Source organism: Aplidium turbinatum, chromosome 3 (genome assembly GCF_918807975.1).
Source record: "Aplidium turbinatum chromosome 3, kaAplTurb1.1, whole genome shotgun sequence".
Lineage (NCBI taxonomy): Eukaryota > Metazoa > Chordata > Ascidiacea > Aplousobranchia > Polyclinidae > Aplidium > Aplidium turbinatum.
The window spans coordinates 15,177,451-15,193,934 of NC_137474.1; the positions used below are offsets into that span (position 1 = coordinate 15,177,451).

Sequence of the window (16,484 nt, forward strand, 5' to 3'; positions counted from 1 at the left end):
ATGAAGCTACAGCAGTTGATAGAATTTTATTGGGTCTTGGTTCTTCGTAGTTCAGCTGAGTTGACAGGCATATGCTATGTATTAGCAACTGCTATGGAACCAATTGTATCTTGAATTTGAAAATAGGTATTTATATGAAGTCTGTACAGCATTGTCCCATCTAATTTTTTTCTTATTGAACAATGCTTGATTCCATATTAAACATTCTACTTCTTGTATGTTGTAATAGTGTATGCATTTTGTACTGTATCTACAGTCTACACAATCGGCATGATGGACAAAGATGTTGCTTTGTCTATGCCCCTTGGGGGAGCATCCCCCCAGACCCCTACTCTGTTACAGCATTACAGTATTTAACAAAGTTTCACTATTTATTTAAGCTAAACATACTCTGGGAAAGATGCAACCTAGTTCGTACCCTGAACAGTTCGTACCCTCAGTTCGTACCCTGAAAAGATCGAGAAAAAAAATTAAAAAAAGCGGAAGTCGCTGATCACAGTTTCCGCAAACATTTTAAAATTTTCCCCCTAAAAAGATCGAGAGAAAGATAGCACAAAATCGAAGTCGCTGATCGCAGTTTCCGCTTACCCTAACCGTAACCCTCACCCTAACACTAAACTTTGCTGATCGCAGTTTCCGCAAACATTTTTCTGCATATTCCGCTAACTCTAACTCTAACCATAGACTAATCTATGCTCTAACCCTAACCCTCGCTGATCGCAGTTTTCGCAAACATTTTTCTGTAGTTTCCGCTAACCCATACCCTAACCTTAGAGTAATCTATGCTCTAACCCTCGCTGATCGCAGTTTCCGCAAACATTTTTCCGCAGTTTCCGCTAACCTTTACCCTAACTCTAACCATAAAGTAATCTATGCTCTAACCCTAACCCTCGCTGATCGCAGTTTCCGCTAACTGCAGTTTCCGCTTATCCTAACTCTAACCATTGAGTAATCTATGCTCTCTAACCCTAACCCCATCCATGCCTAACCCTCGCTGATCACAGTTTCCGAAAATATTTTTCCGCAGTTTTCGCTATCCGCAGTTTCCTCTATCCGCAGTTTCCGCTAACCCAAACCCTTGACTTGTTTGCGGAAACACCTGTCAGCGACTTCGGCTTTGTGCTATTAAACTGCAATCAGCGACTTCGGCTTTTTTGAATTTTTTCTCTCGATCTTTTCAGGGTACGAACTGAGGGTACGAACTGTTCAGGGTACGAACTAGGTTGCACCCCTCTGGGAATGCCTAATTTTAAGGGTTTTTTCACCCCTCCCTATGGGTGCTCTACCTTGGTATTTCGCTCGTTGCCGGGTTCGCTTACATGTGCAAAAATACTCATTTGACCACCCTCTGATTTTTTTGCTGGTTACGCCCCTAAACAGACTTGACCAATACAGTGATTCACACTCAATTGTAATCTATTGAACTCTATTTTATTACTTATATCGCATATAAATATTGTTTTTGCTGTTGTTTAAATAGGTCCATTCCGTTAGCTCAGTGGTTACATATACCCATATATCAATTAAAATATGGAATCATCGCAACACATGAGTAGACTTTTTTTTAAATTTCGAAAAAAGAAGAGAAAAAATGTTATGCCCACCTGCAATGTATTTTCTTCAATGTTCATAGCCTATGCCTTATGTTCATAGCTTTCAATGTTCAGAACATGTCTCATTACTTTCTTTGTTGTGTGTTTCACAGACAATTTCATTTTCGTAATAGGTATACAAACATTTAAATGGAGGGAGTTATGATTAAAATCCTGTGGTTTCACATGGCATGTTTGAGGCTGATGCTTTGTTTTTCTCCCCAGTATGGGTATATTTATCCTGATGAGTTTTTTCAATCAAGTGAGATAATGGCAGGTATGTTTATGCATGAATTTGATGGGTTAAAACAAGATAAAAGGCTTCTTTGATTGCTAATATTTATTTGTCATCATTATTGAAATGTTAGAATAATGAATGTAGGTAAATATCATCCAGAAAGTCCAGTTTTATAAAAAGCCACTACTTTTTACTTTTAAAGGCTTAAAAAAGAATATGTATAGTCGAAAACGTTCGTTTTATTTGATTTTTGTGTTATAATGTTAAATGTTGTATTGTTGCTGAGCTATGCCTGTTATGCACATCAATATCATTGGACAATCAGATATTCTGGTTATGCGTCAATTCAAAGCCGATAATTCAAAGCGGTCAATTCAAAGCCGATAATTTATTTATGATAAATACACTAACCCTAACCTTAACCCAGGGATCTCTGAAGAAAAGAGGTTTTTTTCTTCAGATACCCCTGCCTTAAATTTTGTTGTTGAGTGATTGGCTTTGAATTGTCGTGATACCAGATATTATAACTATATCATACAGTAGAACTCGGTTAATCCGGATTCGATTTGACCGGCGATTCCATCCGGATTAGGCGAAGATCCGGATTAACCGATGACGGTTCTATCAAGCCTGACTCATTTGTACTTCCAGTTTCATCCGGTTTAGGCGAAGATCCGGATTAACCGAATCCGGATTAACCGAGTTCTACTGTACATACAAGCTGTAACCACAATCAAGTGATGACATAAATACAAAGATTTGCAGTCTTGCGTGAACCACCACTCATAAGCTTGCGAACTGTTCGAGCCATCTTCGTGGGTTCCTCGCACCTGTGAGCTTTAAAATGTTTATTCTATGAAAATGTTCACCTTACCAAACCCACGCTTTGCGTTTGTTTGAGCTGTTAAAAATGCTGCAGAGACATCATTCGGCATGCAGGCTGCTGAAGCTTGTCCCATAGGCCACTATAACTTTGAATTGATTGTAAAGACTTTGTATTGTTTCGCCTAAAATGAACTAAAACGTTTGAGCGCTCCCAGGCATGAGAAACCCACGAAGATGGCTCGAACAGTTCGCAAGCTTACGACTGGTGGTTCACACAGGACTGCGAATATTTGAATTTATGTCATCACTTGATTGTGGTTACAAAATTTTGTAGTTATAATATTTAATTGTCCAATAATATTGATGTGCATTACTTTTGTTTTGTGTACAACTGTACATGCTCGTCAAGTAAATGCACAATATGGCAATACAGTAGTAGTTTTTTTTGTCCGTTCTTCATGTAAACTTTTTGTGTAATAGGCAATAAACTTATGAAATATTAATACTTTTGTCAAAAACATAACAAATACCACTTTTTGAAACAATCAAGTGAAAACAGCCAGTGCAAAACAAACATTCTCGTACAGTAACACGGCATTGTTCAAATGTTCAATACAATGTAGACAGCATAGTTAGCCCTTCAGTTGGACGGGCAGATTCCGCGTTTCGCATCCTGTAGTGTAAAGATATCCCTGGCAAAAGTCTACCACCTATGCTTCTACCTTGGAAATTCTTCATATGCACCCCCTGTTTTGGAATCACTGTTATAGAAGGCAACAATTCTAATTATATATATATATACATTGGAAAATTTTGTGCTTAGTTGGAAGTGATGACTAAAATGTTTTATGCTTTTTCATGTTTTATGCATGTGGCAAAAAATTAAGTGGAATAAAAAAGTACAACTAATTTTTTACGACTATATATTTACATACCTAGGTATTGTTTACATTATTTTGTTGAGCAATTATCCAAGACTGATTGGCTTTTGTAGGCCTATGCATTATGGACTCTACAGAGTGAACATACTACCGTATCTTTAAACTTATTGCTGATACTGTATAAGCAAACATTATGTTTTGGCATGTAGCCTATCTTTGCTGTAACAGTCAGTGATCTTGCTTTATGCCTCTTAACAAACAACATTGGCTTACATAGAATATCAGCGAGGCAATGAGCGAATGATGCTATTGGCAAAATCAGCCCAAAATGTAATTGGATTATGGAAACTTAGGAAAGCATTCAGAAAAAACGCGAAATTTCTCTAGTTCGGCATTTATAACTCCAATATGGTTTTTTATAGTTCGGCATTTATAACTCCCTAATTGTCAGTTGTTAATGACTGGTGCTGCAACCGATGCACTTAGATCTTTTTTTTTTCTAGATAAATTACTTAGTGATTGGCAATAACATTCAATTCTCCTTTATGTACTGTACTATTATACTGTATTATATATATATATATATATCATAAAATTTAAACTACCAACATATGCTGTTGTAAGGTAAGAAGACAGTGCATAGTATAGAAAATCATGTTTATGTTATTATCTACCACGTAAAGAAAGTGTGTGGAGTGTAAAAAATAAACGCTATCATTAGACTTTTTTATTTCTTGTTTGATTCCAGGTGATGTTTTCAATTACTCTCACCATCGCACATGGGAATGGAACCCTAGTCATCCCACAAGAAGCATTGTTTTTCCAATTATTTCGTCTGGCATCCCTTTTATGATTCTCAAACAAATTGCTTGCTATGCCGATTTTACTGTAACATCACATCTTCTACTAGTTATTCCACGCTTATGGATGACACTTCAAAGCTTTGTTGTCGATTATATGATATACAAAGTGACTGATAAACTTTTTTTTAATAAAGACATTGCCAACACAGCTGCAATCATATTTGCGAGCTCTTATACATGCTGGGTTTATGCGACCAGAACATTTTCGAACTCTACAGAATTGCTACTTCTTGCCATTCTTTTACATTTAGTAACATCATATTATAAATCTGCCATTACTGAAAAGGGAAATAACCAAGATCAAAATTTAGAAGAGGAAACTTCTACGAATGAACATGTCGATGATGATCTGGTTTCTCAAAATGATATTGTGCTGCCTCAATCTAAAGACACTTCAAATGCATATCTGATTTCTGTTGTGCTAGTTGCTGGATTTTTCATTCGAGTTTCATTTTTAGGTTTTGCATTTGCCCCAGTTATTTATTGGTGTTTTAAAGATGTACAGTCTAGTGGATGGTACAATTTAATGCATCAATCATTACGCAGGTCGTTAACTTTATTACCAGGAGCTTGTGTCACTGCTATACTATTGATAATGCTTGACTGTGCATACTTTACCCCTGAAAAGCTTCTTCAACTTCTACCAATGGTTCAAGATATGAATTATAATAAGGTTTTCGAATGCATTAAAACTATACCACTGACTCCATTAAATAGCATGCGTTACAATCTAGATTCCTCAAACCTGAAAAACCATGGTATTCACCCCTGGTATGTGCATATGACAGTAAATATGCCATTACTATTTGGGCCTTTACTATATCCGTTTTTAGCAGTTGTGCGAGGAAGATGCAATTATCTAAACAGTCCTTGTTATAAAGGTAATAGAAGCATTTTTAACCTTCTGACTTGCACATACGCATTCGGTTTAATTTCATTGTCTGTTATTCCACATCAAGAACCAAGGTTTATTCTTCCTATTGTAATACCTCTGGTAGTTTTAAGCTCAAAGCATATATGTCCCATGTCTTCACATAAATTTCTTGTTACTGTGTGGGTAATATTCAACTTTTTTGGGCTATCTATTTTTGGAATTTTTCATCAAGGGGGTGTTGTGCCATCCATGGAGTATGTTAGTTCTCTTGCAAGAATACACAGTGAACAGCGGTTCGGCTCCGATAGCATCACAAAAGTTTTTTTTTATAAAACGTATATGCCACCTCTGCATCTAGCTGCCTTGCGTAAAGACAAATCCGATAATTTCGAAATCATAGATTTAGCTGAAAGTTCACATGAAAAACTCGAAAGTAATCTTTACTCTTCCCTCCAAAACTCTCGTGCTCAAGTTTATCTTGTCCTTCCGGCGTCACTGCCATGCATACAATACAAAAAGCTTCATCAAAATTTCCAACTTCACCTGCAGTTTCAAATCTTTCCTCATTTGAGCATGGAAAATCCCCCATGGGCTGACAAACTTTGTATGACCTCACGCAAAGTAGACTGGAACGTGTTTCTTGAACTTACAGACAAAATGGTGGTGGCCATTTATAAACTGGATGCATTGCCTATTCTAAAGGACAATTCTGTCAAATACGCCGTATATACTTCAAAAGTTGAAACTAGTGCACTGTAACAAAACTTTAATATACTCGAGATGTAGGCTATCAGTTATGTATGTCGTAATAAAACCAGAGCTTTGGAGCCGGAGCTTTGCATTTTCCAAAGGAGTCGGAGCTGTATGTTAAATTCAGATTGGAGCCAGTTGTTAGATAGACAGCTCCAATTAATTTCATGAGATGCTATGGACTGATTTCACATTTATAATCTAACAGCAATCCATTACAAAATTGATACTTGTTGACTGGTATTGTTAATCGTTGTGCGTCATTTCGTAAGACTTTGAATTTGGGGTGATAACTGATTGAGGGTGACTATTAGTGAAGTCGTGTATTATTTGAGAAAATACGGTAATGGAGCTGGACTGCTGGAGCTATGCTCCGATAAAAGAGAGAGCTGGAGCAGTTTCATTTTTATGCAGGCTCCAAAGCCCTGACTAAAACTATAGCAAGATTGGTTTAAAAGATGTGAGACAAACGACCATCAGATTATGGAGTTGTCTCCATCACGACAATCATGCATTATTATTAGTATCAATTTTTTTCTATATTTATTGTAAGATGAGTTTGAATGCTTTTGCCTCATCACATCAAGACTTTAATAAAAATGCAGTAAAATGTCATTCTTGCGTTGTATCCAGGCTTACGCCTGATGGTAGAAGATTTACATTAAGTGGATGAGAAGGCTAGTAAGCCAATCTTCTTGTACACCTTCATGTATGCCTTTAAGTGTCCTACTAAAGCCGCGTGCTCTTGAGCGGTGTCGAACCAGCGCCATTTGAGTCCACCCCGTTAGCTCAGTGGTTGCGCTCCCGGCTCAACCTCGGGGGTGTACGCTTGAGCAACGCATTTCAAGACTGCTCTCCATTCAGCGGCACCTAGTGAATGGAATAATTCCCCGGCAACAACACTTCAACAATCGGAAAACTTCACTCTGCAAATCTCGGTAACCGGACCTGCGTCAAGAGCCTCTACAAGTATGCGAAAGCCGAAACTACCAGGAATAACCTAATCAAGGCTTTGTCAGTCCAAGGATAAGGATTCAAACCGAATGACGTCCCAGGGCTCTCACCACTCGGCTACGCAGCTTGCGTTTCTCTAGTAGTTTTATTAAATCTCGAATGTAATTTGTTTCTTTTTCGATGTTTTCCCGCACTGACCTTTTTCATAATCCTGACTGTGACGTACTAATGATGGCCGCCCTTCATTAAGTATTTAAAGATTTGTAATGTGTTGGCTAATGTCTAAAAATTTCAGGTATAGTAGGCTATTGTTTTTTTCAAGAAATATTCTGTCAAGGCGTAAGTTACAGATGTTTTGTGGAATTAATACTATAATTGGTGCTACCGGTAGTTACATACAGTAGTAGTTTGGTAGTTAGGGGAAGGTTTGGTTAGTTGAGCCGGGTAACGGTTGATCCATCCGGTTTTATCGCAACGTCGTGCATGATTAGTCAACCGTTTCATAACGAAAATATGGAAAAACTTGAAGTCCATCAGCACATGTAGTTTTAGGGATTTTCTACAAGCAGAAAAATTGTGAAGCAGTTAAATGTAAAATGGTAGGTAAAAGTAGTTTTGAGAAAAATAAGAAATGTGTTATTTTTTCCTACGATGTTTCATCGTTGTCTTAATGGAAATACTGGGATAGGTGAGGGTAAACTTACTCTTTGTTTTAGTAGTTCTCGTTGCTTGATTAGCCAGTTGGTTCTTGGCAATTTTTCATGAATTTTGAAAATGGCGGCGATGTTAACAGTTGAGCCACTTGCAATGTTCGCGGTTGAGCCATGCCTTTATCATAAGAAATGTAGTTTATGAGCCGATGGTCCTTACGTACTGCCCTAATTTTGTTGTACCGTACTGTAATTGATGCGTAGAACTGGTGTCCTAGCCGGGGGCGGTCCACTGCCCCCCTTAAACTTCCATAAGAGTAGTTTTTTTCTGTAATGCGCCAGTTTGAGGGTAATTTTTTTAGCACTCCCCCCTTATATTTACTCGATAGCAACGCCACTGGTTGCTAATGTTCGTTTTCTTCACAAACCTCGCGAAATCGTTTCAGAAAGGTAAAAGCACCTTCATGCAAAGTTTCCTATTCAATGATTCTCAGTGTTTTCAGTAGTATAAATTTCTGTTCATTCAATGTTCACTGTTATTTCATTTTAAGACACTAGACACAACACACAGTTTAAACTTTTTTTGATTGTTTATTTGCAAGATGTTCAAGAGAAGAGTTTATTGTGTTTGATGCAGATTGAGCTCTGTTTTGGGATATCTTTTGGAAGTGAAATAATGGTGGATCAACCGTGAACAACGCGGGTGGCTCAACCGTGAAATTTAGGGTATCATTTGAGCCGGCTAAATTTCAATTTTAAAATGCCGATAAATGATATAAATCGGGGTCAGTCGCAAACACAAACATGTTCACAATAACCGCATAAGACTGAAATTTATCATGATGGATTCGGATTTTTGGTAAAGTTTGTCGTTAAATTTTTATTGCAGAAAAATCGATTTCTGGCTCAACTAACTAGACCTTCCCCTATATGCGGGCAAGCATGGCAATGTACGTTTTCACATTTAAGCTTTATCAGCTGTCAGGCCATGACACAGATGTGTTTTCTAGATGATGGAAGTTCTGTTTGTCATCACTTTGAAGTTCTATTGATCAAAGCAATGTCTGAAGTTATTAATTTTTTCGATAACTTTTTATATATTATTATTCACTGTATTTTGTGGGCCCCTTCGACCCTGAGTGTCAGGCAAACACCTTCACCACTTGGCTATACACTTATACACAGAGATGTACGTATACGCCGCAAATTCTACGCCGTAGACTTGCGGCGTTGACTTTTTGTTTACGCTAACGCTTACGGCCACATTTTTTGGATAGTTGTCGCTTGAGGCTACGCCGTAAAGTTTTTCGCGTTTTTTTAGCGTATAGCGTCAACGTATACTTTTTAATGTCTTTTTTTGCTACAACACGCCAATACCTTCCAGCGCTGCAGTTGAAAGAATGTTTTCAATGGACAAAACCATGTTGAAACCAAAACGCAGCAAAGTGTCAGATGAACACTTTCAGATGCTTGTGTTTCTTCGTGGAAATTCAAAATAAAACTTGTTTGTTTCGAGTGGTTTGTACCGTGTGAATGTTTGGCACCGAGCTAACAAAATGAGTTTACGCTAGTGTATAGCCTACGCTGACGACGCCAGCTTTTTTTACAAGTTACTTTGACGCATACGGCGTATGATTTTTTCGAACGTTTACGCTGACGGCGTCAATATTTTCTGTATACGCGTACATCACTGCTTTTACAGCTGACGTAAGTTACATGGCCGCTTGCGCTCCAGGGATGCAGACCCCTTGGTCTATATGTTCATTTGTAAGCTTGATCAGTTGTTTGTTGACATAAAAGCAAAAAAAGGATTCTCAAATTAAAAAACATCGACAGATTTTATCGAAGCAACACCGTGTTTTACTGTTTATAGATTGTGGAGAATCGTTATCCTTCCATTTCTGGCAGTTTGGCATACTTGCATGGACTTTGAGCCGCTGACGCATGTACAGTAACCGAGATCAACATAGTGAATTTTCCACTTGTTAAATAGTTGTATAAATTATTCTATCCACAAGGTGTCGCTACATTGAGTCCTGTCCACAAAATGTGTTGCTTTAGCGCACTCCCCGATAACTCTGGCAGGTATTTTTTCAACTTTAAAATTTTTTTCTCACAAAAAAACATGCAATTATAGCTATTTTTAGGGTGCTGATTTCTGGTCTGTCATCCTTTTCTTTCCATCACATCAGGTTTCTGAGATAAATGCTACACGCATGATATATCGCTTTTGGTGAATTTATCCAAAATGGCAACGATTGCGTGCCAGATTACGTTTAGCATTTGCTTTGCAAACCGAATTTATGGAAACGCATTTATAGGGGAAGGCGGGGCCAAACGGACATGTTTATTTTAAAGTTCTTTAATTTAATTTCTGTTTGCAATATTTTGCCTTTAATGCGTTAAGTACATTGAGGCACCAAACAAGAACACATTTGCAATGTTTAAAACATGATTATTTATTCAGATCAATAATTATTTGCAATTCTTTTTTTTTTGCTTTGGTGACCGTTTTGCTCCAGCCATGGGGCAAAACGGTCATGGTGTGACAGTTTTGCCCCATTATGTTTTTAGTATAAAAGGCTGGTTCTTAGCAAATGAATCTTACTCTTAGCATGCTTTTCTGACTAAAATTTGTTTTTACCTGTAAAGAAGAAATGCGAATGACGGCTAATTTTTATGAACCATTTTTACCAAACAATAAAATTGTCAATAAGAAAAAAAGCAAGGTCACCATGATGGCATGTGCATTACATGTGCAAATTTTCGGGCTTTATTGATAAATTATGCAATCAAACATGAGATATCATGTGTTTTAAACCGGCATTCTAAAAACCAAGAACTTGCTGAGTGTGTCCGTTTTGCCCCAAACAGCACATGTCCGTTTTGCCCCAATGAAGTCAGCAAGATAAAAATGGTTCTTCTGACATTACTAATAAACTTAAAGCAAAATTTTTTTGCTACACACACGCAGAATTAATGCTAGTTTGACCAAATTAAAAAAAATCCAAACGGTATACAAATCTCCTCAAAACGCCTACTCAACCTAACGTACTTCTTTTTGAAAAACCAATGCAAAACGAACTTCGGACTATCAGTTGCTTAAAACTGGCAGCACTGTTGCTAAACATTTACACACGATTTATTGGACTTAATTCCAGCTGTTGAGCAAAACAAAATGGAACCATCAGTCCTTTCAGTATAAAAATAACGGGGTGTCCGTTTTGCCCCGCTTTCCCCTACAAGCTAGCATTTTTGTGCGATGCAATTGCGTGGTCGGGGAGCAGGCTACTCAAACCGTGACACACCTGTTTCAGGCATACTATGGTTTTTTACAGTAACTTTAAAATCTGATGTAATAGGCAAAAAAGGGTGACGTTTTTGAGATCGCCCCAAAGTTAGCTTGAAAACCTTGACCTCATAAAGAAAAAAATTCCATGTAAACCAGTGCAATTGAACCAGCGCTGGTTAAAAATCAGGCGCTTGACGAACTGAGTTATCGAGTCGGATGATGTATTCGAATAACAAACTATCACAGTAGGGGAAGGTATGAACCTATGACCATACCTGACCCATGAACCACCCCCTTCTAAATTCGAATAAAACCTTATAGTAGATTTTTTATCAACTAAATAAGTTGCATTTAGTTCAATGGTATTTCTTGGAAAGTTCTGGATGGAATCTTAAAATTTTGCAAGTTAGAGGGTTGGGTGTGATTTTGAGGTGTTTTAGTAAAATTTATCATTTGCGTTTGGAACTTTACAGAAACTTAAATACAGCTAGCATCGAGATATAAAATTCAGAAATTGTAATGGGCTGTATAGTGCAGGATTTAGTACAGTTCATTTAGACTTTACTTCATTCTAATTAAGCAAAGCTAAGATGGAACTTTGTCGCCAACAGTTCTGACCGATGATCCACCAAAAGTGTTGTCCCTTGGACCACATAGTTCATAGGTTAGCACAATGCCTAATTGAGGGACAATAAACATGTTTCATTTATTTTTTATTCTAGAAATTATTGTGTATTGTAAGTGGAGTGTAAAGTATTGTAAAATGACTAGCGAAGTTGGTGATGCCTTATCAATTGTTTTTGTCCTCCCCCCACCACTTGCAGGAACGACAAAACAAACAGTTGACATTAAAAAGTTTTGAACCGACTTTTCGCAGTTTAATATTGCTTGTTTGTTTGTTTATCTTTATCCTGCATTGCGGGAAAGCGGACTTGAGCGCTATGCATCGGTGTACGCCTTCCGACATACACCTGACCCACGCTGCAGCCGACGGCAATGTCTGTTTCCGGTTGTCTACTTTACGTATGACTTAAATTTGGTACTACCCATTACTCGAAATCGATCACTGGGTAGAGGCAATTATCGTAAAGTTTCTTGCCCAGAGAAACAACAGCAAGTGCGGGTGGCTGGAGTCGAACATGCAGGCTCTCGACTGCGAGCCCAACGCGCTAACCACTCGGCCATGGCTGCCGACATTTTCTATTTCTGAAAACTGTTAGCAGTATGCGCATTTGACAGTGTATTTATTGTATCATAAAAGTTTGCTCTAAACATCTTTAAGGTCAAACTTTATCAGAGTGGTTCAAGGGTCCATACCCGGTGGTTCAAGGGCCCAAACGCGTTTGCACCCTTGAACCACTTTGATCACCGTCAATGTGGTGAAATATTTTTGTTGGTCCTATAATTATATGTGGTTGAATTTTTTACACAATATACTGAAGTGATCACACTATGTTGTGTGGAAGTTTCGTCATCATAGAGTGATTAGTTAACCAACTATAGCTTTTAATGTGAAAAAGTGGCTCATCAGTCCATACCTTCCCCTACAACTTCCGAGTTACAACGCAAAGAAAGGTGGTCTAACTTTCAGCTTTGAATTGTTTGTCCGGACACAGCAGTTCACCGAAGTTAAAACCTATTCATCGCACAGCAGCAATTAGGCCTGGTGGTTGATAGCGCTTGCGAGTACTGCTAGGGACATTGTTGCTTCCCTCTGAGCTCTGACAACGTTTTCTAAAATCTGCATTGTGTTTTTTTTTATCAAACAATTCTAGATATAGACAGACAATTAATAGCAACTTGATGGGATTCCATTGCATAATTCAAAAACAATACATAAAATAAAAGATAACTACATAAATTCAAACGTTTTCGGCAAACTTTCTGCCCTCATCAGGAAATGTTCTGTATTGTTTTTAAATTAGTAGGCCTATGCAATTCAATCCCATCAAACTGCTATCAATTATCTGTCTATGGTACCTATGTTGTCATTTGCAACTGCTTTTACACGGTATTTGCTACTATATTATCACCTGCAAACAAATTAACAATAGCACACACGTTTATTAGTTTCTTGGCATACAACAACCACTTTTCCCGGCGTATGAGCATTGGCTGTGGTGGACACGACACTGCGCTTTGCAGTATTTTGATTTTTGACCAACCAGTTTCTATGTTTTAAAAAACGAGTAGCCTACATAAATTTGCGTTTTCAGATTTTTTGTGTCACAAAAGTTGAGATTTTGTGACACATGCTTAAACATTCTCTCTGTATTGTCTCACTTCCGCTGCTGACTTGTCTACTATTTATCGATACCTTGATAATTTTTTAAACCAGGACGATGCACCTGTAAAAATACTTAGGAGCCAAGGAGGTGTTGGCCGGTCACTCTGTTCACAGCCTATGCTTACTTTTGTAATTGTGCAGGTCATTGTAACGTACTTTCATGTATTTTTTTGCATTGATCTGACGTGAATGCTTGTGCAAATACAGACCCCGGGTCTCAACAGCTGAATGTCTTGTGTCATGCAGTAGCCTGTAGGCGTACAAGCACGAGGGACTGCCAAAACGTCACAAATTTGAGCAAACTTACCAAAATATTTCATCATGAATTATGAAATACTCATAATTTAATACAATCGTTATCTAATGAAGAAATTTATTTAGCGATAGGCTACCATCTCTTATTTTTGCAGAGAATATTCGTAGACCACTACGGTATTAGGACACAAAGAGTTAAAGCAACAAAGTCCTCATAAAGTTTGTCAGTGAACATTGAGTCATTTCCCGCTTTCCAAAATTCTAAAGGTTAGATTTATTCTCGGTAATTTGACATTTTTCCTAACCGGCAAACTGTGGTACCAGAAAGTGTTCGTAGGAGGCTTCATTACTAAAAGACTTCCTGGTTGCAGCGGAACAGAAACAGAATCTAAATCCGAACGCGTTTTAAACTTTCCGCGAGCGTCTTTGTGTTTAAAAACAAAGTCTCTGGATTGACCAAAGGAAACCGACGCAATTGGAGCATCTGGAACCAGTTCTTTTTCATTGTCTCTGTGCTCTCCCATGTAATCTTCTCCGTCTTTGTACCGGTTTATCAAGACGAAGTTGAAGGAGAATTGATTGTCCATAGATTTTTCAACGGCTTCCTTGATGTCAAGCAAAATTGGTAGTTCCGACCAAGGCTTGGCAGGAAGAGTATTTCCAGAAAAACGATAAAACGTGCCTTCGTTCCCATACGCCACCTGCTGGCGTGGTATTTTGTGCCATTTTCCAAATAGCTATGAGAAAAAGATACCATTAACAAATGTGGACCATACCCTTTGCCTACTAGTTAACAATCAAAACAAATTACAAAAGGTGACCATTGGGCTAACGCCATTGACAAACTATCCACCATGCTAGCGTCTTTTCACTGAAAGTAGCTTGAACGTTGAACTTATACTAATACGTTTAAAAATTTTCTCGTAAAGTAGGCTATCTATTGTAAGTTTACTTAGGGTAGGATGGACCAATACTGGATTAGGCTAATCATCAATAAAGCTACTTACTTCGCTGACTAATTTTTTTTGCATGTGCCCACTGTAATCCGTTGATTAGTGATAAATTTTCCTTAAACTGATTCTCACTAATGAAATGGTTCGCTTAATGGGCCTCTCGAAAATCTGTTGTTAGTGCATCCAACAAGGAAAATAACTACATGGCAATTGAGCTACAAAGCAATCAGCAAAAATAAGGCAAGTGCATCCGAACTGTAGCCAGTAGCCTAGGTCACTCATTGAATTAATGCAAGAAGGACATTTAACGGCTGCAATCGCCTATACGCTACGCTGTTTAATTTAACACAAGAGGTTAAGTGAAAATTTTTAAGTTCAGCCTACGATTTTAGTCAATGGTTTTGAATAGTTTCGAAGTGTGAAAGAGACATGGGAGGTTAATTTTCGGGCTCAGTTTTGCCCTGCAATTAATCCATCTTCTGGGTGCCGCTGTATGGAGGGCAGTCCTGAAATGCGTTGCTCAAGTGCACACCTCGAGAGCCGAACCAGCGACGCTTGATCTTCAGTCGGGCGCTTAACTACTGAGCTAACGGGACGGACAGTCAAAAGAAAGTCTTCTCTTATTGTTTTCCTGCAAGATAGGCCTATCTGCTAGGTGCCGTTGAACAAAATTACCAACAGTGTCCAACCTTTTCAGCTGCTCAGGTAGGCTAAGCTAGGGATTGTAAACCATAGAGACGCGAAACTACATCCACTTCTAGCTTATCCGCAACACTAGAAGGGTTACGTTAATGTACTGTACCTAGCTGAGCATGGGGGTTTTAAACTAGCCTACAATATCAGAGCTCACAAAAGATGCATTTTCACAAGACTAAAGTGAGATAAATTACAACACCTGAACTCGTGCCAGCTCGTCCTTATAGTATACGACATCCTTCTCCAGCAGTTGAAATATTTGGTCAGCTTTCATGCGAGAAAATAATAGTCTGTAATCAACGTTTAAATTCTCATTTGAAATATGCTTCACAGAAGACGGTTGGTTAGTTTTTCTTTGCTTGCATTGCGGGTCTCTGTCAAAAAACAAGATTGATAAGGGACACGAGACGAGTGCAAAAGCTCATAGAATTTTATAGAATTAAAAATAGTTTTATCAGAAAAATTTCGACAAAGTACAAGTGAAGGAACAGAGAAAAAGAAAATATCGGCTGGTTAATTTTTTCAGAAAATATCTAGGAGCGGATTAGCAAAGTGATTCAACCCCGAAATTTACATTTAAACGAGCCCCACTTAAACCGAGTTAAACTGAGGTACATTTTAGCGACTCCATTATAAATAGTCTGACAGGGATATCTCTGGGTCCTAAACAACTAAAGTTTTATAAAGTCTCGTCTGTGTCAAGTAGGCCTACGTTTAAGGACCGTTAGCCTACTCAATCATGACGCCATTTCTCGCACTCTCTTACAATGCCAGTGTAACACTTTTAGCCAAGACATGTATAACATAATATGACAGTTCTGACAAAGCCTCTCATATGGTATTTAAATAGTCTTTGTCTTGAACATGAGGCCAAGTTATGCAAAAACGCTTAGCTTCCCTTCCAGATTATACAAACGTCAAGCTTCTGGTACCACAGTTCGCAGCAAACATTGCAAAGTGTAGGCTGACCTCAAAAACTTTTGAAACTCTCTTTCTTCCAAAAAAAACAATTTCATAGACGTCATCATCAAGCAAATACGAACGTAACTCAACTGTTCATTCTTTCCATTGCCTTTCACATCAAAATATCTTGCCAGTGCAGATCGTTTCATTCCTAAAGGCTACATTTTCTTAACAAACACGTGTTCTATGCTGGAATTAAGAATTCCTACAATGAAATTCATTAGTGAAAATCAGGAAACTCATCCAAAACATTACGGTAGTGATAATGAGGACAGTGCAATGTTACACTGCGCATTGCAATATTCATAAGGATATTACAACACAACTGCGGCGAACACAAGACACATGTGCATCATGATTAGATAGCCTACAACTACTTGTCATATGTCATAAACGCAGTAGCCTTTACAG

At 38.1% G+C, this 16,484-nt stretch overlaps 2 protein-coding genes across 3 annotated transcripts; one reads left to right on the forward strand and one right to left on the reverse strand.

Annotated features, from left to right (window-relative positions):
- Positions 1–1,742: 1,742 nt before the first annotated feature.
- Positions 1,743–6,632, forward strand: LOC145767203 (GPI alpha-1,2-mannosyltransferase 4-like). The gene is made up of 2 exons (XM_082578979.1): positions 1,743–1,869; positions 4,285–6,632. Exons 1-2 carry the CDS (start codon positions 1,743–1,745, stop codon positions 6,030–6,032), a joined length of 1,875 nt encoding a protein of 624 aa, XP_082435105.1. The 3' UTR covers positions 6,033–6,632.
- Positions 6,633–13,021: 6,389 nt separating this feature from the next.
- LOC145767648 (DNA oxidative demethylase ALKBH2-like) lies at positions 13,022–16,280 on the reverse strand. 2 transcript variants are annotated; one of them, XM_082579514.1, is made up of 3 exons: positions 16,164–16,280; positions 15,310–15,484; positions 13,022–14,198 (listed from the first exon to the last, which is right to left on the reverse strand). In XM_082579514.1, exons 1-3 carry the CDS (start codon positions 16,220–16,222, stop codon positions 13,701–13,703), a joined length of 732 nt encoding a protein of 243 aa, XP_082435640.1. In that variant the 5' UTR covers positions 16,223–16,280; the 3' UTR covers positions 13,022–13,700. The 2 variants fall into 2 exon arrangements, with proteins under 2 accessions (XP_082435640.1, XP_082435639.1); XM_082579513.1 differs by having other exon boundaries at positions 16,080–16,238.
- Between the last annotated feature and the right edge of the window lie 204 nt (positions 16,281–16,484).